The 25,102-nt window shown below is 37.2% G+C and overlaps 1 protein-coding gene and 1 pseudogene across 1 annotated transcript; both read right to left on the bottom strand.

Moving 5' to 3' along the window:
- Positions 1-345: 345 nt before the first annotated feature.
- On the bottom strand, positions 346-1,283 carry LOC118936166 (olfactory receptor 6C2-like; annotated as a pseudogene).
- A 17,503-nt stretch (positions 1,284-18,786) lies between these two features.
- LOC118936178 (olfactory receptor 6C2-like) lies at positions 18,787-19,728 on the bottom strand. The gene has a single exon (XM_036933083.2). It carries the CDS (start codon positions 19,717-19,719, stop codon positions 18,787-18,789), a length of 933 nt encoding a protein of 310 aa, XP_036788978.2. The 5' UTR covers positions 19,720-19,728.
- Between the last annotated feature and the right edge of the window lie 5,374 nt (positions 19,729-25,102).

Here is a 25,102-nt window from a genome sequence, read left to right as displayed (position 1 = left end):
CATCTGTACTCTATATTAGGAGAAGACTATATAATATAGCCAGAAACTGAATTTTATTTATTTGCATTTAATTTCTATGACACTGAGCACTTTGGGACTCAGGTCTCTGGAATATGCATTTATTAAAGAAACCATTGTGAAAAAAAATAAACCTGAAGGAATGAGACATAAATGCCTTGATTTTGACTTTTCAATTATAAGGGGAAAATGCTTTAAGGGGAAGATAATGTTGATAAGAATACAGAATAGGAAGAAACAGTTTATTTGGAAAAGTCATGAATATAGCTCATGGATTATTCATATTTAAATTTAATTTAGTTTCGTCAAAAAAAAATGAATAGTCTCCTACTTCTTTGTGAGAAATCCAATCTGTTTTACCGTGTCTTTGAAGGCATCTTACACTTGTTTGTTTCGGAGTGTATAAATGAATGGATTAAGCAAAGGGGCAACGGATGTAGTGAGCACAGACACCACTTTATTAATAGCTACTCCTTCCTTTGCCGAGGGCTTGATGTAGATGAAGATACAGCTGCCATAACTGATGGAAACCACAACCATGTGGGAGGAGCAGGTGGAAAAGGCCTTCTTCCTTTGCTGGGCAGAAGGGAATCTGAGAATGATCTTGACGATGTATGTGTAGGAGAGGACGACACACACCAAGGTAATAATAAGTGTCACCACAGCAAAACTCAAGGCAATTTTCTCTATGAACACTGTGTCTGAGCAGGTTATCTGTAAAATAGGAGATGTATCACAGCCAAAATGATCAATCACGTTTGAGTCACAGAATTCCAGCTAGAGGCCCATGGCAAGGGGTGGGAGGATAATTAACAGGCCTGCAATCCAACAGCAGAGAACGAGTGCAGTGCAGACTCTGTTGTTCGTGATGGTCATGTAATGCAGGGGCTTACAGATGCCACATAGCAGTCATCGGACATGGCGGCAAGGAGAAAAAATTCTGTTGCATCGAAGAGGACAATAAAAAATAACTGGGTGGCACAAGCATTGTAAGTAACTGTATAATCTACAGATATCAGAGCATACAGGAATCTGGGGATACCAACAGTGGTAAATGAAACTTCTAAGAGAGAGAAATTTTGGAGAAAAAAATACATGGGAGTTTTAAGATGTGAATCCCACAGTGTGAGGGTGATAATGGTGAGGTTCCCAGCCACACTCAATAGGTAGGTGATAAACAAAAATACAAAGAGCAAGACTTGTAGTTTTGGGTCATCTGTCAATCCCAGCAGGATGAATGTGGTTATTGCTGTGTGATTCCTCATCACTGCCTTGTGCCAAGTCAAGAGCGATTCCACCTGAATAGAGAAGTGTCGCAAGAAGCTGGCCCTGGAACCTGGATGTAAGCACCCAGCAAGCAGCTCACACGCACTTCCTTTTCCTTATTGGCCAATTGTTAATAGCAGTGCCTCTGACATCTTAAGAGGAGGCAGCTACGGGAAATATCTAAGACAGATCTTATGCTTATAATTCTTTGATTAGCAAGCACATTTACAAAAATGTCAAATAAAAGCCAAAGAAAACATAAATCATATGTGTAATTTGTCATTTCTCAGCAATACTGTTTCATGGTACAGATCTTATTTGTCCTTATCCTGGAGGAAATTAAGTCATTTCTGAAGTTTTCTTCTCCTTTTTTCATCTTTCTATGCTTTTGCACACCAGACTGAAAAGCTCCATTTTCAAAATCAAGATCTATCAATTAGCGTTTTTGTGTGTTTTACAATTTTTAGAGCAGTTTTAGGACCACAGCAATATTGAGCATAATGTACAGAGATTCCCCATATCCCTCCTGTCCACATGTGTGAAGCCTACCCCTGGTGTCAGCACTCTAACCAGAGTAGCACATTTGTAAAATTGGTGGACCCACATGGAGACATCAAAGCCCACAGTTTGCATATGTTTCACTCTTGGTGCTGTCTGTTCCATGGGCTTGGAAGAATATTTCATCAGTATTTCACCCTGATCATATTAGGTTGTTATGCTGAATTCTAACAACAGCACATTTATTTAAAAGTGTTAGTTCTGCTCTTTGCATTTCAAATTATCTCTGTTCAGGGACACAAATGTTTAAAATATGAAAGTTTATCTTTGTTTCTTCTTCCCTGTATATCTAGGCAAATGAAGGTATTTATCAACCAGTTTTGGGATTGCTTAGGCAGAAAGTTTCCTGAACTGGTGTAAAGAAAGCTTTTCTGGAAACTGAATATCGGCCAGACTGAGTCCTGCTCTGGGGCTCCGGGGTGTGGGCAGGGCCCAGAGGGGAGGATCTATGGTGTTTGCTCTCTGCACCTTCTGGTCAACCCTGTGCTCTTTGCTGTGCAACAGTCAGAATCAGTGCCTGGGTGACATCTTCTTTGAAAAATTTCTGCTGCTCCTCTCCTCAACTCATCTCTCCCCATTTACCAACAAACTCCCTAAACCTGCTGCTTATGTTCTTTGAGTTTGGGGATAGGTAACTTGCCCAAGCAACATCCGAAAACAAGTGTACACATATGAGTCAATCAATGTAAATAAATTTTAAAGTACCCTACCTTTGTCACTGACATATACCACTGTCCAATCTTAGGAGTTTTAAGACGCCCTCAGGAATTCCATTAGGTAGATGACTGGGAAATTCCTCTCACCTTTATATCCAAACTTACCCTCACTAAGATTAATATTTTAAGCAGCTGCTCTCAGGTATCCATCCTGTAAAAGAAGGTCTGGTTAATGCATTCTCGCTGGTGTACTAAGTATTAATAATAAATATATCAGGCTATAATATGTTTTTGTTTTTAGTGGGAGGAATAATTGATAATTAAATGAGCAAATTTAGGTATAACTCAAGGGTTTGTAGGGAAACTCTACGCATTTTACGTAAGAGGAAAAATGAATTCCTTGAGTGTTGCAACAATTGCTCCAGTTCTACCCAATGTGTGTTCTGAATAGAGAATCAAACTATGTTAGGTTACTCTTCTTCCCTATTGCTCAAGCAAGCAATCTACATTTATTCATTCAAATAATATTTAATAAGCATCTATTACTTAAAGAGCATAATATCAGAGCCTAGAGACCTGACCATTAACAACTTGCTCCTTAATTAACTGAATCAGGCGACCAGTGAGTGGGAGAAAGTGTGTCATGTTGGTGCACACTCAGTGACATGGTCACACAAGTGACATGGTATAACAAGGTTATAATCCAACAGTGGAAATACAACCTTTGATTTGGGACATTGACAACTCCATGTTTCTTCCTTGGCAATTGCTCTTCGTCATATTGGTAGCTTTATACATTTTCCTATTTTCATTCTGTTTCCCTACATTCTTTTCTTTTTACTAAAGTTATAAAGTCATTGTCACCATAAGCTGAGTGAGTAAGGACATTGTTCAGGGTTCACAGACAAGGATTTGGAACAGAGAAATCCCCTCCCGGAGCTCGCAGGAGAAATGGTCACTGCAGAGATAGCACCTTGCCATGTACTTGCCAGAAGTATCTGATGGGCCAAACTCAATGACAGGTCAGGTCTGCTCTGCACTCCTACTTCCTCCCTGCTTCTCTCCTTGGCAATGACAGTTCAATCCTTGTCCTGGCTATGGACATTGTAACTCCATCGCTCCCTCTCCTACAAGTTCCAGAATCTAAAATTACTCTCTGCTTTTATCAAAACTTTAATTCTTCTCTATTGATAGTAAAGTGGTAAACACAGTCACATTTTCATTTGAATCATCAATTAAATGTTTAAATGCCTAATGCTTGTTAACCTTCAGAGTCACTGTGTTTTCATTCTTGAAGCTTTTTTAAAACATTCAACGGCTAATGATACAGTAAAGCCCATGGGGTCATATCCTTTGGATATAAGACTGCTCCCTTCTAGCCTGTACATGCGATCATACCAGCGTTCTCTGTTCTATTGGGAATATTTTCCCTGGGAGGCTGAAAATTGTTTATTTATTTTGAATTTGGGTCAATTAAAGTTTGAAGCAATTTCACTAAATACATGATAAAATTTACATCTTCCTGCCAGAAATATTGTTCTCAGTTAATGTTCACAGGCAGGCCTTGATGACAGCCTATGCAAGACTTCCCACTGTCACTGACCCTGGGGGGCTAGTAAGTGATTGAGATTCAGGTTTTTCTTCATCTCCCTATTTAATAATTAAAATATGTATTTGAGATACATGGACCTTACTTATGTTTGGAGAGAAAACTCACTCAGTTTTCATTTGGGACAAAGGCTGAACATGGACTGGATAGTTGAGATTCAAAAAGAGTAAATGCTGTCTGCTACCAAAACTAGAAATAAAAAAGACCTCAATAATAGATGGAGTCTAAGGTGAGGTTCCCTGTAAAGTAATTTATAGTACTGGTATTACTCGATACCTATGACATTAGTGGATATTACTGAGAAGCAGTGCCTTTTCCAACACCTTGTTTTTCTACCTCTCAATTAATTATGGCCTCCTCAACTGACGGCTGTGACTGTACCTTTCAAAAGAGACAAAAATTGACCATGGCAGGTATTTTTCATTTCATGTTCCCTCAGAATAACAACCTAACAGAAATGGTTCTTGAACACTTTTCTGCAGTATCAATTGTAATGAACTGAATTCCAGATTTAAAAACTGGCTATATGAGGCGGAGCCAACATGGCGGCGTGAGTAGGACAGTGGGAATCTCCTCCCCAAAACATATATACTTTTGAAAATACAACAAACACAACTAGCCCTAAAAGAGAGACAAGAAGATGCAGGACAGTGGCCAGACTGCAGCTACACCAGCGAGAACCCAGCGACTGGTGAAAGGGGTAAGATACAAGCCCCGGCCCGGCGGGAACCGAGCGCCCCTCCCCCCAGCTCCTGGCGGGAGAAGAATAGGCAGAGCGGGAGGGAGAAGGAGCCCAGGACTGCTGAACACCCAGCCCCAGCCACCCCCACCAGAGCACAGACACAGTGCGAGGGCAGAGGGCCCTGGATATCGGGGGAATAGGGCAACAAGACCTCTGAGCGGGTGCCGAAGCTGATGCCCCTGTGACAAAGAAAAGTGGGGGCTTTTTGAAAGTCTTAAAGGGACAGGGACTTAACAGCTTGATGGAAACAACACAGGTCATAGTCCAGCAGCAGGAAATTACAGGGAAAACTGGGCGCACTAACCCCCTGGGCAACAGCTCTGAGACCCCTTATGGACGTAAACAGCCAAACAGCCTCCCCATCCATTACCCCTCCGGGCGCTGTGAAAGCAGAGAAGCAGCCTGAGACAAACTCCGCCCACAGAAAGGGAAATTCCTCCCTTCCAGCCAGGCAAGACACAAAGACCCACTCTACACGCAATTACCCAACACAAGCCACTAGGGGTCGCAGTTGTCCCAGTAAAGAAAGGCCAGTAGCAAGTGAAAAGTTTGGCCCTCCCAGCTGACAGTCAATAGCACCTGTCAACATGAAAAGGCAAAAAAATATGATCCAGACAAGACTAACCCAGACAGATTCGGCATCTGCTACAGCTTCCCCTGAGAAGGAACCTGGGGAGATAGATTTCACCAGTCTTCCTGAAAAAGAATTCAAAACAAAAGTCATAACCATGCTGATGGACTTGCAGAGAAATATGCAAGAACTAAGGAAGGAGAATTCAGAAATAAAACAAGCTCTGGAAGGACTTCAAAACAGAATGGACAAGATGCAAGAGACCATTAATGGACTAGAAAACAGAGAACAGGAACGCAGAGAAGCTGATGCAGAGAGAGATAAAAGAATCTCCAGGAATGAAAGAATTTTAAGACAGCTGAGTGACCAGTCAAAAAGGAAAAATACCCAAATTTTAGGTATTCCAGAAGAAGTAGAGAGAGAAATCGGGATAGAAAATGTCTTTGAAGAAATAATTGCTGAAAACTTCCCCAAAATAGGGGAAGAAATGGCCTCTCAGACCACAGAGGTACACAGAACTCCAATGACAAGGGATCCAAGGAGGGCAACACCAAGACACATAATAATTAAAATGGCAAAGATCAAAGACAAGGACAAAGTATTACAGGCAGCCAGAGAGAAAAAAAAGGTTACATACAAAGGAATACCCATCAGGCTATCATCAGACTTCTCAACAGAAACCCTACAGGCCAGAAGAGAATGGCATGATATACTTAATGCAATGAAACAGAAGGGCCTCGAACCAAGACTACTGTATCCAGCACGAATATCATTTAAATATGAAGGAGGGATTAAACAATTCCCAGACAAGCAAAAGTTGAGGGAATTTGCCTCCCACAAACCACCTCTACAGGGCATCCTACAGGGACTGCTCTAGATGGGAGCACTCCTAAAAAGAGTACACAACAAAACACCAACATATGAAGAAGGGAGGAGGAGGAATAAGAAGGGAGAGAAAAAAAGAATCATCTGACTGTGTTTATAATAGCTCAACAAGCGAGTTAAGTTAGACAGTAAGATAGTAAAGAAGCTAAACCTAAAGCTTTGGTAACCACAAACTTAAAGCCTGCAATGGCAATAAATTCATACCTTTCAACAATCACCCTAAATGTAAATGGACTGAATGCACCAATCAAAAGACACAGAGTAATAGAACGGATAAAAAAGCAAGATCCATCCATATGCTGCTTACAAGAGACTCACCTCAAACGCAAAGAGACGCAAAGACGTAAAGTCAAGGGATGGAAAAAAGATATTTCAAGCAAACAACAGAGAGAAGAAAGCAGGTGTTGCAATTCTGGTATCAGACAAAACAGACTTCAAAATAAAGAAAGTAACAAAAGACAAAGAAGGACATTACATAATGATAAAGGGCTCAGTCCATCAAGAGGATATAACCATTATAAATATATATGCACCCAACACAGGAGCACCAACATACTTGAAAAAAATATTAACAGAACTAAAGGAGGAAATAGAATGCAATGCATTCATTCTAGGAGACTTCAACACACCACTCACTCCAAAGGACAGATCCACCAGACAGAAAATAAGTAAGGACACAGAGGCACTGAACAACACACTAGAACAGATGGACCTAATAGACATCTACAGAGCTCTACATCCAAAAGCAACAGGATACACGTTCTTCTCAAGTGCACATTGAACATTCTGCAGAATAGACCACATACTAGGACACAAAAAGAGCCTCAGTAAATTCCAAAAGATTGAAACCCTACCAACCAACTTTTCAGACCACAAAGGCATTAAACTAGAAATAAACTGTTCAAAGAAAGCAAAAAGGTTCACAAACATATGGAAGCTAAACAACACGCTCCGAAATAAACAATGGATCAATAACCAAATCAAAATGGAGATCCAGCAATATATGGAAACAAATGACAACAACAACACTAAGCCCCAACTTCTGAGGGACACAGCAAAAGCAGTCTTAAGAGGAAAGTATATAGCAATCCAAGCATATTCAAAAAAGGAAGAACAAGCCCAAATGAATGTTCTAATGTCACAATTATCGAAATTGGAAAAAGAAGATCAAATGAGGCCTAAGGTCAGCAGAAGGAGGGACATAGTAAAGATCAGAGAAGAAATAAATAAAATTGAGAAAAATAAAACAATAACAAAAATTAATGAAACCAAGAGCTGGTTCTTCAAGAAAATAAACAAAATAGATAAGCCTCTAGCCAGACTTATTAAGAGGAAAAGAGAGTCAACACAAATCAACAGTATCAGAAATGAGAAAGGAAAAATCACGACGGACCCCGCCGAAATACAAAGAATTATTAGAGACTACTATGAAAACCTATATGCTAACAAGCTGGGAAACCTAGGAGAAATGGACAACTTCCTAGAAAAATACAAACTTCCAAGAAAGACCCAAAAAGAAACAGAAAATCTAAACAGACCAATTACCAGCAACGAAATTGAAGCGGTAATCAAAAAACTACCGAAGAACAAAACGCCCGGGCATGATGGATTTACATCGGAATTTTATCAGACATACAGGGAAGACATAACACCCATTCTCCTTAAAGTTTTCCAAGAAATAGAAGAAGAAGGGATACTCCCAAACTCATTCTATGAAGCTAACATCACCCTAATACCAAAACCAGGCAAAGACATCACCAAAAAAGAAAACTACAGACCAATATCCCTGATGAACGTAGACGCAAAAATACTCAACAAAATTTTAGCAACCCAAATTCAAAAATACATCAAAAGGATCGTACACCATGACCAAGTGGGATTCATCCCAGGAATGCAAGGATGGCACAACATTCGAAAGCCAATCAACATCATCCACCACATCAACAAAAAGAAAGACAAAAACCACATGATCATCTACATAGATGCTGAAAAAGCATTTGACAAAGTTCAACATCCATTCATGATAAAAACTCTCAGCAAAATGGGAATAGAGGGCAAGTACCTCAACATAATAAAGGCCATCTATGAAAAACCGACAGCCAACATTATATTGAACAGCGAGAAGCTGAAAGCTTTTCCGCTGAGATCGGGAACTAGACAGGGATGCGCACTCTCCCCACTGTTACTTAACATATTACTGCAGGTCTTAGCCACGGCAATCAGACAAAACAAAAAAATACAAGGAATCCAGATTGGCAAAGAAGAAGTTAAACTGTCACTATTTACAGATGACATGATACTGTACATAAAAAACCCTAAAGACTCCACCCCAGAACTACTAGAATTGATATTGGAATACAATAAAGTTGCAGGATAGAAAATCAACACACAGATATCTGTGACTTTCCTGTACACCAACAATGAACCAACAGAAAGAGAAATCAGGAAAACAACCCATTCACAATTGCATCAAAAAAAATAAAATACCTAGGAATAAACCTAACCAAAGAAGTGAAAGACTTATACTCTGAAAACTACAATTCACTTTTAAAAGAAATTAAAGGGGACACTAACAGATGGAAACGCATCCCATGCTCATGGCTAGGAAGAATTAATATCGTCAAAATGTCCATCCTGCCCAAAGCAATATACAGATTTGATGCAATCCCTATGAAACTACTAGCAACATTCTTCAATGAACTGGAACAAATAATTCAAAAATTCATATGGAACCACCAAAGACCTCGAATAACCAAAGCAATCCTGAGAAAGAAGAATGAAGTAGGGGGTTCTCACTCCCCAACATCAAGCTCTATTATAAAGCCATAGTAATCAAGACAATTTTGTACTGGCACAAGAACAGAGCCACAGACCAATGGAACAGACTAGAGAATCCAGACATTAACCCAGACATATATGGTCAATTAATATTTGATAAAGGAGCCATGGACATACAATGGCGAAATGACAGTCTCTTCAACAGATGGTGCTGGCAAAACTGGACAGCTACATGTAGGAGAATGAAAGTGGACCATTGTCTAACCCCATATAAAAAAGTAAACTCAAAATGGATCAAAGACGTGAATGTAAGTCATGAAACCATTAAACTCTTGGAAGAAAACATTGGCAAAAACCTCTTAGACATAAACATGAGTGACCTCTTTTTGAACATATCTCCCCGAGCAAGGAAAACAACAGCAAAAATGAACAAGTGGGACTATATTAAGCTGAAAAGCTTCTGTACAGCAAAAGACACCATCAGTAGAACAAAAAGGAACCCTACAGTATGGGAGAATATATTTGAAAATGACACATCCGATAAAGGCTTGACATCCAGCATATATAAAGAGCTCCCATGCCTCAACAAACAAAAAACAAATAACCCAATTAAAAAATGGGCAGAGGAACTGAACAGACGGTTCTCCAAAAAAGAAATACAGATGGCCAACAGACACATGAAAAGATGCTCCACATCACTAATTATCAGAGAAATGCAAATTAAAAGTACAATGAGGTATCACCTCACACCAGTGAGGATAGTTGCCATCCAAAAGACAAACAACAACAACTGTTGTCGAGGCTGTGGAGAAAGGGGAACCCTCCTACACTGCTGGTGGGAATGTAAATTAGTTCAACCATTGTGGAAAGCAGTATGGAGGTACATCAAAATGCTCAAAACAGACATACCATTTGACCCAGGAATTGTACTCCTAGGAATTTACCCTAAGAATGTAGCAATCAAGTATGAGAAAAACCAATGTACCCCTATGTTTATCGCAGCACTATTTACAATAGCCAAGAATTGGAAGCAACCTAAATGTCCATCGATAGATGAATGGATAAAGAAGATGTGGTACATATACACAATGGAATACTACTCAGCCATAAGAAAAGGGCAAATCCTACCATTTGCAGCAACATGGATGGAGCTGGAGGGTATTATGCTCAGTGAAACAAGCCAAGCAGAGAAAGAGAAATACCAAATTATTTCACTCATCTGTGGAGTATAAGAACAAAGGAAAAACTAAAGGAACAAAACAGCAGCATAATCACAGAACTCAAGAATGGACTAACAGGTACCAAAGGGAAAGGGACTAGGGAGGATGGGTGGGTAGGGAGGGATAAGGAGGGGAGAAAAAGAGGGGTATTAAGATTAGCATCCATAGGGGGGTGGGAGAAAGGGAAGGGCTGTACAACACAGAGAAGACAAGTAGTGATTCTACAACATTTTTCTACGCTGATGGACAGTGACTGTAAAGGAGTATATAGGGGGACCTGGTATAGGGGAGAGCCTAGTAAACAATGTATTCATCATGTAAGTGTAGATTAATGATAAAAAAAAAAAGCAGTTCCTGTGTGGTGACCTCCAATGAGTTCTACACAATGATATAAAGGGCGTATAAAAGTGTAGGCAAATTGTCTGTTTGTGTTTATACAGAGGATCAAAGCCTAATTTTGCTACCCCGAAAATGAACTAAGATACGATATGAAAAGGAGCTTCCAACATCAGCACTCTTGGGAAGACTCATGACAGAAGATGATCAGCAAAAAAAAAAACCCAACAAAGATCCACGCACTGCTACAGGTGTAGATGCACTCATCCCACCAGTTCCTTGACTTGCCATGGGAATGAGGAAGGAGATATCTAAGCTGGCCTGTGCATACAGTAAAACAACCAATTTGACTGGATATATACTTTTGGAACTCAACCAAGAATTAGGAGAAGTGCAAATTGTAGCACTCCAAAATCCTACAACCACAGACTATTTACTGTTAAAAGAACATATGGGATGTGAACATTCCCCAGGAATGGGTTGTTTTAATTTATCTGAATTCTCTCAGACTGTTCAAGTTCAGTTGGACAATATCCACCATATCATAGATAAGTTTTCACAAATGCCTACATTGCCTAACTGGTTTTCTTGGTTTCACTGGAGATGGCTGGTAATAACAGGTATGCTTTGGTTTTGTAACTATACTCCTATTATGTTAATGTGTGTGCACAATTTAATTAGTAGTTTAAAACCTATCCATGCTGAAGTTACTCTACAAGAAGATATGTCAAAGAAATAATCAATCTTCCCAGGTTTTCTTCTGCCTGCTACTTCTATAGCTTTTCTTCTTCCTACCTAATTACAGCCTTTAAATAGAACTCGTGCCACATTTCGAATTTACCGAGTATCATAATTCTTCCAAGTGGTAAAGACACCTCAAGCCAAATGCTGGGCATAGAAGCCACAGGGCATAAATATGCAAAGAAGTAGAAAGCTAACATTTTCAAACAATAAGTCTTCTCTCTCACTTACCACCTTAACATTTCCCTGTATGGCCCCGGAAGATGACTGATTAGCCAGAGACGGGTAAGATTCCTCAAGGGAGGAACAACCTAAGATAGGCACAGTTGCAGGGGTCCATCAGGTGAGAAAATGGGGATCAGCAGAGGTGAGGCTTAGAACCTCCCCCCTCATGTTCTGAGAGAAATCTTCTGCATACATGGATGTTTTATTGCCCTTGTCTAGCTCGGATTAACACATAGTCTACAGGCACACACCTGATAATCTACATTTGCTCTCTTACAACACTAAACTCTGTTTTCTACCTTTATCTCGTATGTACCTACCACTTCAGCATTTTATTAAAAAAAATAATAATAATAGAGAAATGTGGTATCCACTTATAAATCAAGTTTAAAAATCAAATGAATATTCATATTTGAACTGACTGTTTATAGTTCATAATGCATTAACAAAACCGAAAACTTCTGTGATGATTGCCCTTGTAATGTTCACCATGTAACTTATTCACTATGTAAGAATTTGTACTCCATGTAAGAACTTGTTCGTTATGCATCAGAAGATTGGAGACTGATGAAAATTAGGCTTGGGGTGAATTAATGATTGTGCATTGAGTATTGATCCCCCTATACAGAATTTTATTGTTGTTAACCACCTTTTGATCAATAAATATGAGAGATGCCCTCACAAAAAAATAAAATAAAATAAAATAAAAAGTAAAAGCAAAAAAAAAAAAAAAAAGAAATTTCCCTTATGTAAATTTCAAAGTTTTCTAGTGAAACCTGGCCTTCATTTTCATCCCTTTTCCTTATCCTTACGACATTTCAAGCAAGCAATGAAATGACTTACTTTCAGTATTTGAAGCAAAGGAGAGTTTTGCCTCCCAAGAACTGGATGAACAGCTACCTGGTGCCAGGACATGTTTCTGGTGTTGTTATAGCTTATTACTGCCCAGTGAACTTGAACAAGGTTTCTTATCACTATCTCTAGTGTCACTTCTGGACGTTTGTTTTCTTGCTGCTCATGCTGATCGATGAGCAGCAAGAAATGAGAGTCCTGTCAAATGAGGGTCCACAGGTGTGTTTCTGCCACCTCGACTCGAACAGGTGTCTCTGCTGTCCCCTTAGTCCACTCACTACTCCTCTGCTGAGGTTTCTCACACTGACTGGCCAGCTCACATCGCATCTCTCTGTCATCCCACTTTTGGCAGACTGATGGAAAATTGTCCCTGGCAGGGGGAGTGTGCTGGGAAGAAAGGAGATACATCTCTATATTCAGAGAAAATTTTTGAAGAATATCCTTATGTGCTGTGGCAGGGACTGGTTATTTCCTGCCTGGTGTTTTTCTTCCCTGATCCATAACAACTGAACCCAATTTTATTCAGGCCACAAAGCACCCAGTTAAAATTCCATACGCAGTCACCCTTATAGCTGACATGGCTGTGTGACTAAGACTGGCCAATGCACATTACAATCATTTAAATCTATTGCTTAGATTAAATTGCTAGCAATTTAGGGTGAATTGCTATAGAGTCATAAATATTCCTACAAACATTGCTTTAGCTGCATCCTAGAAATTCTTATATTTGTCTTACAATTATGATTTTTCTTAGAAAAATCATAATATTGTTTACTAATTTAATTCCATTTGGCCAGATAACATACTTTGTATAATTGGAATAATTTAAAAGTTGACATGGCTTGTTTTAAAGTCCTGAATATTGCCTAACTTGGTAAATATAATCTGTGAACCTTGGAACTATTTTGCTCTTTTTGTTGTTGTTTTCTTGAAATATTCTATAAATGTCAGTTAAATCATATTAATAGTGTTGTCTTTTATATACTTAATGAATTTCTGGGTAATGATTCAATCAATTATTAAAACAAGTGTTTAAATTTCTGCCTATAATTGTGGGTTTTTCTTTTTCTGCTTGCTTTATTATACACATAGACATTTTTGGGTAGTTATTGTTCCTTGAAGAACAATGACCACTTTGTCATCCAAAAATGATATTTTTATTCCAGTTATTCTTTGCTCTTATCTTCTTAATCTGATGTTAATATAGCCACTTCAAAATTTTTAATTAATGTTATGTCTTTTTTCTCCATTTTTTACCCCTCTCCCCATTTCTGCATTTATGTAAGAAGTTGCTTTCTGACAGGCAACAATGAGTTTCCTCTTTTCCCCTCTCAATCTAACAATCTCTGATTTTCCAAGTCTGGTGTTAAAATCATTTGTCTATAATATGATATTGATATGATTGGCTTTGAATCTAGTACTATTTGTTTTTTATTATTTTCATTTTTTTCAATTTTCCTATTTTTCTGCTCTTTTTAGGATTGATTTCCTTGTTGCCTCTTTGGTATAAACTTGTATTACATTATTGGATTTTTTTATAGTATACATATTAAACTTATTACAGACTACCTTCAACTGATGATATGTCCCTCTATATACAATTATAAACCATATACATGTGACTTCTGTCCTTCCCTACCTGACCTTTGGTCTGTTGCTGTCATACATTTAAATTTTACATATATTGTGAAACCTACAAAATAGTGGGATATTGTAATTTTTCTGTCTTTCCAGTGGGAATGTAAGATGGTTCACACTGTGGAAAATAGTATGGAGATTCCTCAAAATATGAAACATGAAACTTAGAATTAGCCTATTATCCAACAATTCCACTTCTAGGTATATACCTAAAAAAATTGAAAGCAGGAGCTTGAACCCATATTTGCACACAAATATTCGTAGCATCATTCACTATAACCAAAGATGGAAATACCAAATTTCCACTGACAAATGAAAGGATAAAGAAATGTGGTATACACATACAAGGAAATATTACTTAATCTTAAAAAGGAAAGGGATTCTGACAGATGCTACAACATGAATGAACACATAATGCTAAGTGAAATAAATCAGACACAAAGTAAAGTACTGTATGATTCCACTACCTAGAATAGTCAAATTCATAGAGACAGAAAGTAGAATGGTGGTTGGCAGAGGTTGAGGGAAGACTGGGGTATTATTGTTTAATAGGCACAGAATTTAAGTTTGCGCAGATGTAAAGTTCTGGAGATAGATGGTGCTGATGATAGCACATTAATGTCAATGTTCTTAATGCCTCTGAACTGTTCACTTAAATATAGTAAAAATGGCAAATGTTATGTATATTTTACCACAACAAAAATGTTAAAATACAAGACAATGGAACAACCCACAAATATTTTATTTTGGCTTTAAACTTGCAATGATAATTTTGGTTTATTTAAATAATAAGAACAAACCTAACCTATTTACTTAGGTTCTTATCTTTCCTGGTGCTCTCGACTCCTTTGGTGGGTGCACGTTTCTATCTGGTAGTAATTTCTATCCAAGAGACTTCCTTTGACATTTCTTGTAGGGCGTATCAGCTGGTAAAGAATTCTTTCAGGTTTTCTAGTTCTGGAAAGTCTAAATATAACCTTTAATTTAAAAAATTAATTTTTGCTGGTCATAAAATTCTAGGCTGCCATTTCCTTTTTGTATGTTCAAGATATCATTGTGCAGTTTTCAGCTTGCATTGTTTCTGCTGAAAAGACACTGTCATTCTCCATTTTCTTCTTTTTATGTAATATTATTCTTTGGCACTTTTCAAGATTTCCTCTTTATAATTAGTTTTAAGCAATTTTTAAAAATTGTTGTGCCTTCATGTTTGTTGTGATTACAGTCTGTTGAGCTTCACTGTCCATTAGATTTATATTTTCTGCTTTTTGAATTTTACCATATTTTGAAATGTTTTCACTCATTTCTTCATATACTTTTTCTGTCACTCCTTTTTCCTTTCTTTGAGGACACCCTAGATCCAAAATTTATCAGACCTCTTGAATTTGTCTTAGAGTTCCTTGATGCTTTGTTAAAATTGTTGAAGTTTCTTCTTTGTATGTTTTATAAAGAGAGTTTTTACTGCTACTGTTTCCAGTTAACTAAATGTTTATTCTTCAGTATCTAACTGATATTAAAACTATTCAATATATATTTTTCTCATACTGTGTAGTTTTCATCTCTATAAGTTTCCTTTTCATCTTTGTAACAACTTTCATGTTTTTACTTAACATGTTCAATCTTCTCCTTCTGTACATAAGTAGAACTGAACATGTATAACTGTACTTATAAAGTTATAATTGTTTTAAATATATTTTATTTTATTATTTTTTTCAAATGCCCCTTCGGTATTACCTTTTTTAAATTGAAGACTACTCTTAGCTGTATTTTAATTTTATTATCTATGCCATTTTTGCATCTATTTGTATTGATTGTTCTTCCCATTACAGGTTACATCTCCTGCTTCTTTGCATGTTTGGAGAATTTTAATTGTCCTGGGCACTATGAATTTACTTTATTTGAAGGTCGGATGTATTTCTATCCCTGTGAATATTCTGTAGGCATGTTCTGGCATCATTTACATCACTTGGAAACAGGTTTGTCCTTTCAGGTTCTGTGTTAGTTGGACCAGAGCAGTATTTAGCCTAGTGATTTCTTTACCCTAAACTGAGCGAATATTTCTGAACAATACCCAGTAAATTATGAAATTTTTAAATTGTTTGGTATAAATAAGAATGATTTCCATTCTTTTGTGAGTTCAGAATACTGTTCTTTGCAATCATTCTGGGGAATTTCCTTACACATATGTGCTCAGCTGAATGCTCACGATGGGCTGTCTATAGATCACCAGATATCTCCCTGCATGCCTACCCCACTTCCTGGTTCTCATTTTTGTGAACGTCGGCCTCCTAGACTACTACCTACACCTTCTCCACTGTGGCACTCTGGTGGGCTCCACATGGGTCCCCTGCCTGCACTACCTCTAAGAGGTAAGATGATATAATCATCTCTCAGGTATCACTGTCCTTCATTGCCTGATGTCAGTTATTTGGAAAGTGGTGGTTTCATATTTTTTTCATATATTTTTTGCTTGAATTTTAATGGTTTAAGCTGGGTGGCATATACGCTCCCTTTTACTCCATTTTAGGTTGAGCCTATTATCTTGCTCTGCTCTTTTCCTCATATTAAAACATTTTCTAAAGTTCTAGATCTTTGAATATCTACAGTGGCTAATAAACTTTACTTGCTGTGTTGTTTATTCTAAATATTGCTATAAAATTTCCTTCTTTTTTTTTTGGTTGTGATTACATTTTGTCATCTCTTGAAACTCTAATTGTTTGGCATCATCATATGCTTGGTCCCTCACCTTATGAAATGAGCAGCAGTCTTTGCTGCCTAACAGGAATTTATTATTATTTGGTATGTGTGTTTGTGGCAGGAATACCAGGGAAGACTTTCAAGAGATGAGATGCCATCTGAGATCTTGCACTCTATCTTAGACCTGAGTCAAGCACATGTTAAATGTTAATTTTCAGAAATATCCATCATGGTTTGCAGCCCTCCTGTGAGGAGACGGGTTTATTGGCCCTTGTGTGCTGTCCCTGTGGTTTTCTTTTACCAAGTAACTACTTTCATGGAATGTTTTAGTGTAAAATGAGGAAAATAAGAACTGTGACTTTGGTTGGTTATTTCTGAGTACCTTTAGAATGTGCAGAGAGAAAAGCGATCATCTCAGGATTTTAAATTCCCATCTCAAGGTATGAAAAAAGAAGTCAGTAACCTTTGTAGCCATAAGACTTCCGGAAACCAACATAAGTCAATTATGTGAAATTAATTTCAATGCAAACTGAATTACAACATCCAAAGTTTAATAGAGGAATCAATGAGTGGGTGGAATCCATTGAAGTCCCAGAGAATCAGACACATATATACTGTCTCAAGGGTTTGATCTCTTCTTGCATGAAGAACCATAACCTACTTCAAGGCCGTTTTCTTGCAGGAGAATGCTGAGCTTATTCAAGAGTCACCCCCACCTTATTTCACTGCTTGGAGTCCAATAACAAGACTCAAGTTCACATAGACTCCTGGGCGTTGGGTACACAGTATGACCAGCAAGGGAGTACCACAGACACCAAAAGAATTTCAAGACAACTAATTTATACCAACAGAAACAGGAGGAATATCTATGGGAATGAGTTGTGAGAGTTTTGGAATCAGGGTAAGGTGAGAAGTAACATTGTATTGGGTTGCATTTAACTGATATGGAAAAAATATTACTCGATATTAAAAAAGAAGGAAATACCACAATTTTTAAAAATGTGGATGGACATTGAAGGAATTATAGTTATTGACATAAGAAAGACAAAAGGACAAATACCATGTGATATCACTTACATGTGGAATCTAAAAAAGTGAAATGAAAAAGAACAGAGATCAGACTGGTGGTTGGCAAAGGTAAGAGGTGGAATGGGGGAAATGGGCAAAGGTGGTGAAAAAGTACAAACACCCAGTTATAAGATAAATAAGTTCCAGGGATGTAATGTATAGCATGTTGGCTATAGTTACCAACACTTTATTGTTGATTTGAAATTTGCTAAGGGAATAGATCTTAAAAATTACTTTTCATAAGAAAAATATTGTAACTATGTGAGAGAAGGTGTTAACAAAACTTACTGTGATCATCATTTCTCAATATACACATATATCAACTAATTATATTGTACACCTTAGATTTATACAGTTTTATATGTCAATTATATTTCAATAAAACTGGAAAAAAGTAAAGGGTTATAATGCCAAACACTGACGCACAAAAAAATTCCACCCTAAGGCAAGTTAGTGTAATGTCATAGTTCCAAATTAGTCTGTAGCAGCGTGGTCTGCATTAGAAAAAAATAAGAAATTACACCTACGCATTCTTCTAGATGGTTGATGCTATACCAGGAAGGAATACTGCGATAACTAATTTTTGCCCTGACCAAGCTATTAATTTAAAGAAGTAGGTGGGATTAAAATGCAACTTCAATTTTTACTGCTTTTTTGTAATTCAGATATAAGAATGATGATGTGCTGTTTGGACTTTCTGAAGTCAGTACTCATACACAATTGGGAAATGGAGCCATTATTAGAGGTTTATTTGAATTAAGGCCATAATGCCTACATAAGTGTGTGCTTCTAAGGCAAATATGAAGAAACTTTGGTGGTTAATCAGATTGTAATTTCAATATTGTACTGTAGACTTGAATAAGAACACATAGTAAAAGATGAAATGTTTATATGCATATATTTTCAATTTTTAAAGTCTTTGTAGTTTTCTAATCCCTTGAAAGAAACGCCATCTTTTTTATTGAGTCCTTGAAGGCTTGCTTGACTTGCTTGTTCCGCAGAGTATAAATGAAAAGGTTCATCAGAGGGATGACTGATGTGTTGAGCAATGACACCACTTTATTCATGTCCACGCCTTCCTTTGCTGGTTTGATATAGATGAAGAGGCAACTTCCATAGGTGATGGAAACTACGATCATGTGGGAAGAACAGGTGGAGAAAGCCTTTTGTCTTTGCTGGATTGAAGGGAGTCTTAAAATAGTCTTGATGATGTATGTGTAGGAAACAATTACACAGACTAATGTAAGAATGAGTGTCAGCACAGCCATGACTAGAATAATTTGCTCTACAAATTGAGTGTCCGAGCATACAATCATCAGAAGAGGAGATGCATCACAGCCAAAATGGTCAACGAGATTGGAGTTACAGAAATCCAGCTGAACTCCTAGGCTAAGAGGAGGGAGTATGACAATTAAACCAATCAGCCAACAGAAAAGGACAAGAATGGTGCAAACCCTGTCACTCATGATGGTGGTGTAGTGCAGGGGCTTGCAGATGGCCACGTAGCGGTCATAGGACATGGCAGTTAGAAGAAAAAATTCTGTTGCCCCAATGAGGATGACAAAAAATAATTGCATGGCACAAGCATTATAGGTAACCCTTCTGTCCCCAGTTGTCAGGCTATACAGGAATCGAGGAACACAGACAGTTGTAAATATTATTTCTAAGATGGAGAAATTCCGAAGGAAAAAGTACATGGGAGTTTTAAGATGAGGGTCCACCAGAATGAGGAAAATGATTAGGACATTTCCAGCAACAGTGAAAATGTAGGTGAGAAAGAGAAATACTGAAAGAAAGACCTGTAGTCGTGGGTCATCTGTTAATCCAAGTAGGATGAATGTTATTGCAGAATGATTTTTCATCACTGTCTTCAGATAAGCATTTAGTCTCTGTTAATAAATCATAAATTGAATCTGAGGGATAGAATATAAAAATAATATTCAATAAATTGTAAAGAAGAGAGTAGCCAAAGAAGTTAGGAGAAGCACATTTTTAAACTTTACTGCATCATCAGTGATCTGATGTAGAAGTGATTGTACTGTGCTTCATTTCCCTGGGCTCTGCTTTACCTTGCTCTTCAGAATGTGGTCTTCAAATAACTCCTTAATCTCAATATTCAAGAGGAGCCGTTACTGTTTCGGTGACCTTGGAGCAGTACCACAGAGTTACTCTGAAATTTCCTGACCCCCATAATTCTACAAAATGTCTTCTTTGGTTCCCTTGTATGTTAATATAGTGAAATATTCAAATCTGTCTCCCTCTCATGTAGCAATTTGAACAATATCTGTCATATTTCCTTTCCTGAATTCCTGTTTCAATATCCTTCTGTTGTCAACATCTCACAGCTCAAGCCTTCATAGACTCCTGACAAATGGGATGTTCTGATGGTCTTCCTTAGAGAACCAAATCCTGTCCTTAGGACTCCATGAACTTGTTGGGGTTCTGTAATTTATGCACAGACATGTCATCTCCCAAATGCTTTCTGAGGCTACTTGCTACTTTCATCAATAACATAAAATCTATATACTCCAAGATGGAGTGTGTAAGATGGAGACCACTTGGGGAGTGTTGACTTCTTTATCATGATTCCTTTCGGCAGGGACTCACTTTGCCCCTGGGAACGTCCCTAATCATCGCTGCCTCTGTCACTGCTTCAGGACACCTCTTTGCTCTTCAGCACTCTGGCCCAAGGGTGGGATCAGACTGGGCTTATTTTCATAAAGGACAGTTATTAGCAGGCATTAATACTTTACAAGGTTTAAATATGACATGGAGAAGAAATAAAAAATGGTATTTGGTGTGGATATTCTTAAAAGCTGAAAAATCGTTATCATTCTTAGTGAGTTTCCCTACAGGATTGCCTCCCTGTGTGGCTTCTTTTGAGGATCATGTCAAAGAAGCCATTGTTACCACCTTCTGGAAAATCACTGAGTATTATTTCATTTCTTACCTTTCCTACCTATTCACTTACTTTCCCAGTGGTTGGGGCATTATTGTACTTCTAAGAAGTGTCAGAGCTGGAATTTGTTCCAGGTCAAAGTAGACCCAAAGTTTAAGGGTTTCCAGGAAAGCTGTAATTTTAAGATTTGGGGCAATTGCTCATCCTTAATCAATTCTGATAACCATAAATTAATGAAAATGTTGGTTTTTCAAATCAGTATCTCAGGGGCATCTGGGTTTCTCCAATAAACAAGTAGGATGACATCTCCTCATGAGACAGCCATTATTTTGTAATATGAATGATTTTTATGTGATGCTTTAAGATATTCCCTACAAAATACCTTCAGTGCTGTTTCCATCTGGATTTAGGGAAGACATCATTTCTTCTCTATTGAGGAGAGCTCTCACAGTGTTGGAGGGTTTATGGGGGACACATTCATAGGAAAAAGGCTGCTGACCTGGGCTTATGAGATAACAACTTTGCCTGAGTGTTGGAAAACAAATAATGCATGATCGTGCAGAAATTACTTTCCTATGCTAAGATGTGAGGGTGTCTGGAGAGCCACACACCATCCCAGTTAGTGCCTCTGATGGTCTTCCCTTCAGCTCCCTCTTCCTGCATAACCCGATGCCTGAGTGCTGGCCCACACCCTGAACCCCAGTCCTTATCACTGGAGGGTACACCATGCATATCACAAAAATAGATAATTTTGTGTCCTTAATTCAGAGGAAATGGCTGGCCTGAGCTTTATAAATAAGTTCACATCATTGTTTGAATGATAACTTTTAGAGGAAAATCTTTACTCAGAAGAGAATGTATTTCATATTAGAGCTTTAGGCCATGAGTAGTTTACTTCCTGATATCAAGGGTAATTTTAAATTATGAAGGGTTGCTATTTATTATTTTTCTCTTTAAAGAAAATAGCATTACTTGAATTCTCCCTTAAAAATGAGTAAATATTTACTACATACATCTAGGAACAATAGAAAAGTATAAGAAAGGGAACAGTACAGTAAAAACACAATGTCCATCATCATTACTCCCTTGGATTTATTTACAACCTGTCTATATAGTTATAATTATGTAATGCAGTCATTTGTTTTTTATAAAATTAATATTATATTATATTTTCCTCACTTAACCTCTTTATTTATTTTTAAAGCACTTGTGATATATTTTCCTCATTCGATTAAATATTCCTAAAATACACCATTTTATTTGCTCTTCAGATCCCTACTTGTAAGGAACAAAATGGTAAAGTTAATAGTTCTAATAGTGAATATTAAGATTGCTTCAATTTACTATACTTATTGCTAATGTAGTCCTTTAGAAAATATACCCTACGGTGTATTTCTACCATTGGTAAGTGAGAATCTTTGTCACACAAAACCTTTGGGATTTAGGCATTATTTAGTCTATTATTTTAAATATATTTTACTGATAAGATAAACCAAACTGATAAATTTTTCATTAGTATTTTTCTTATTACTGTGGTGTACAATTTTATTCTAAATGGTCATCTCAGTACAAAATCATCATTTTTATGTTTCTCTGTCCTTAAAGGCTTTTAAATTAATAACAAACATATATTTAATCACATTTTTATGTGAGTTATTTGACTGAATACACCAGTATAAGAACAGTAATATGAGATGCTCCAAATACTAGAATGTATTCTAACTTAATAAATATGACAGTAACTACACTGGACTCTTTTAGGCCTGACACAGCCCAAGGGATGGACTGGATGAATTTAAGGATAAGTTAAATAACCATTTAGCAGGTTGTTATAAATGGGTAGCAGCCCCTTTAAAGTTATTTCTAACCTTCCTGTTCTTAGAGTCTAAGAAAAAATGGATACACATTTTTTAATATATATTTCTTAGACCCCTTTCATTATACCATTATAGCATGGCAGTGACTATGCTCTCCAGCCTTCTATAGCTGGCCGTGTCTTTAATGCTGATGTCTTCTAAGAGCACTGCTTCAAGTTCAAGTTCAGATTCAGTATCGTGTTATATAGAACAAAGTGGCAGTTCAGAGATTATTTTTCAAATCCCATCTGAACATGAAGATACTTCCTGGACTCAGATTTTCTAGCAGAAATATCTCACCTCATAGCCTTTATCCAGTAACTGCTTTTACACAACATTCATGGTTCCAGTTCCCAAACCTTTAGGCACAGAAATGACATAGTTACTTACTTTCTTCTAGTTCCTCATCACTTTTAGAAATTGAGCCCAAAATACCTCCTTGGATCTGAGAAACACTGGGTGCTACTAGTTACAATTTTCCATTAACTTTGTCATACTTTTAAACCCCACAGGCTCTTCTAGATAAGAGTGCCTGCTAATTCAGGGTACTGTGCAATAGCATAGAGAATAGCACCCTTTGCTCTTATCATCGCTGAGTCTACCTGGAGTTTATGGGAGCTTTTATCTCACATTAAGCTATTAAATAATATTTCCATGAATTTTGTGACTGAAAGAATGGACGAGGGCCAAAAACTGCTATCAACTTCCCCTGGCTGTTGAAGTAAAGATGTCTGACCACAGTGTGCAAAGAAATAGGTTGCTCTGTAAATTTTCATTACTAGAAATGCCATGTGCTTTATTGGTTTCTTCTAATTAAGCACACAGGGAACAATTAAGTGAACCAACAAAAATGTCCTTGGTGATCCTATCAAACCACTAATGAATCTACAGTGATGTTAACTTTGGCACAAAAAAAAGAGACAGAAAAGGAAGAATTAAGTAGCAGTTTTGGGGTAGAGTCCACAGTTAGGAAATGCAAGTGTAACATAGATTCTTGTCATGCTCTCATGTCTTTACATTGTCTAAATAGTAGGGGTCATCTGATGATTTCTGTGACAGGACATTCTTATATGATCTACTCAAGTCAGTCCTTCCCAGATGTCTCAGTTTTAGCTCATAAGATGTTCTATTTCAATGATTAGGATAATTAAAGGTTATTTGTTTCATTCTACTTATCATATAGTTTATCCATGGTTCCCCCTAAGATAGAATTAATTAGTATTCATTCATCACTGCTATAACCCTGTACTGATTTCATTTTGAAAACATGCAAGGACCTTGCTAAACCCAAATTTCTCATTCTGCTTATCAAGAATGCAGGACCTGGTGCATGTGCTCAGTATCCACCATTTTATTTTAAGTCCAGAGCTCATCCTCACACTTCCGCAATTCTCAGCAGTGCCAGCTTTCCTAAAACCCAGTAGCTGAGAACTGAGAGGTCTGAGCTGGAGCCACAGAATCAGTATGTGCATGTAACTTCCTGTGCTGGCTCATAGCCCCTCTCCCTATCCATAATAAATATTCAAAATTCCATACACCCTCGTACCATTGCAGAAATCGTACTCACTGTAGAAAGGCATTCAATGTTTCATAAATATGGGTCAGTTATTGAGGGAGAAGGGTAGGTCCTTCATTTATTCATTTATTTAGTTACACTTTAATTTCATTTAATATTTTATAGGTTTACCTTTTGAGTGCTTATGTGTCTGTGTGTTTAGAATTATTCCAGGTGGCTCATTAATTTTATTCATAAATATTCATTGTTTTGGATGCTATTATGAAGGACATAATTGAAAATACTTGTCTTCTAATTTTTCAACTCCAAAATTGATTATCGTATACTAACTTTGTATCCTTGAACTTTAAGTTGCCTAAGAAATTCTAAAATTTTTTCTTAGAGTATTTTGGATTTTCTACATAAAAATTTATTCTCTAAGTAAACTCTGTTTTATGCATTCCTTTTAAATTCTTACATCTTTTCTCCCTTTCTGTTGATTTATTGTTCTGGCTAGAGCCTTCAATACAATGTAGAGCAGAAATGATGTATCAAATATCCCTCTCTTATCCCTGATCTCAGAAGTATGCTATCAACATTTCAACATTAAGAATGTTTGCTAGGTATTTGGGGGTATATGGGCAGTTGATCAGATTAGAGATGCTCCCTTTTTTTGTTTTCTAAAGGACTATCATTAATATATATGGAATTTTATCAAACATTTTTAAATCTATTGGGAGAATCATAGGATATTTATTCATATTCTATAATTGTGGTAAAATTACATTAATTGATCTATAAGTCTCAAAACAGCCTTGGACCCCAGGAATTAGTAAAAGTTTATCCTGGGTTGCTAAACTTTTCGTATGTTACTGTACTTATTTTGCTGACATTGTTTTGGAGACTTTTGTATTTTTGATCACGTTAGATTATCCTGAAATAGGTACCTGACAGAGTTTTATCAAAAAACAGCTTTATTGATATAATTCATGTAA

The sequence above is a fragment of the Manis pentadactyla genome, chromosome 10 (assembly GCF_030020395.1).
Source record: "Manis pentadactyla isolate mManPen7 chromosome 10, mManPen7.hap1, whole genome shotgun sequence".
NCBI classification, from domain to species: domain Eukaryota; kingdom Metazoa; phylum Chordata; class Mammalia; order Pholidota; family Manidae; genus Manis; species Manis pentadactyla.
Note: the sequence above shows the minus strand (reverse complement) of the source record. Positions and strands in the feature narration are given on the sequence as shown.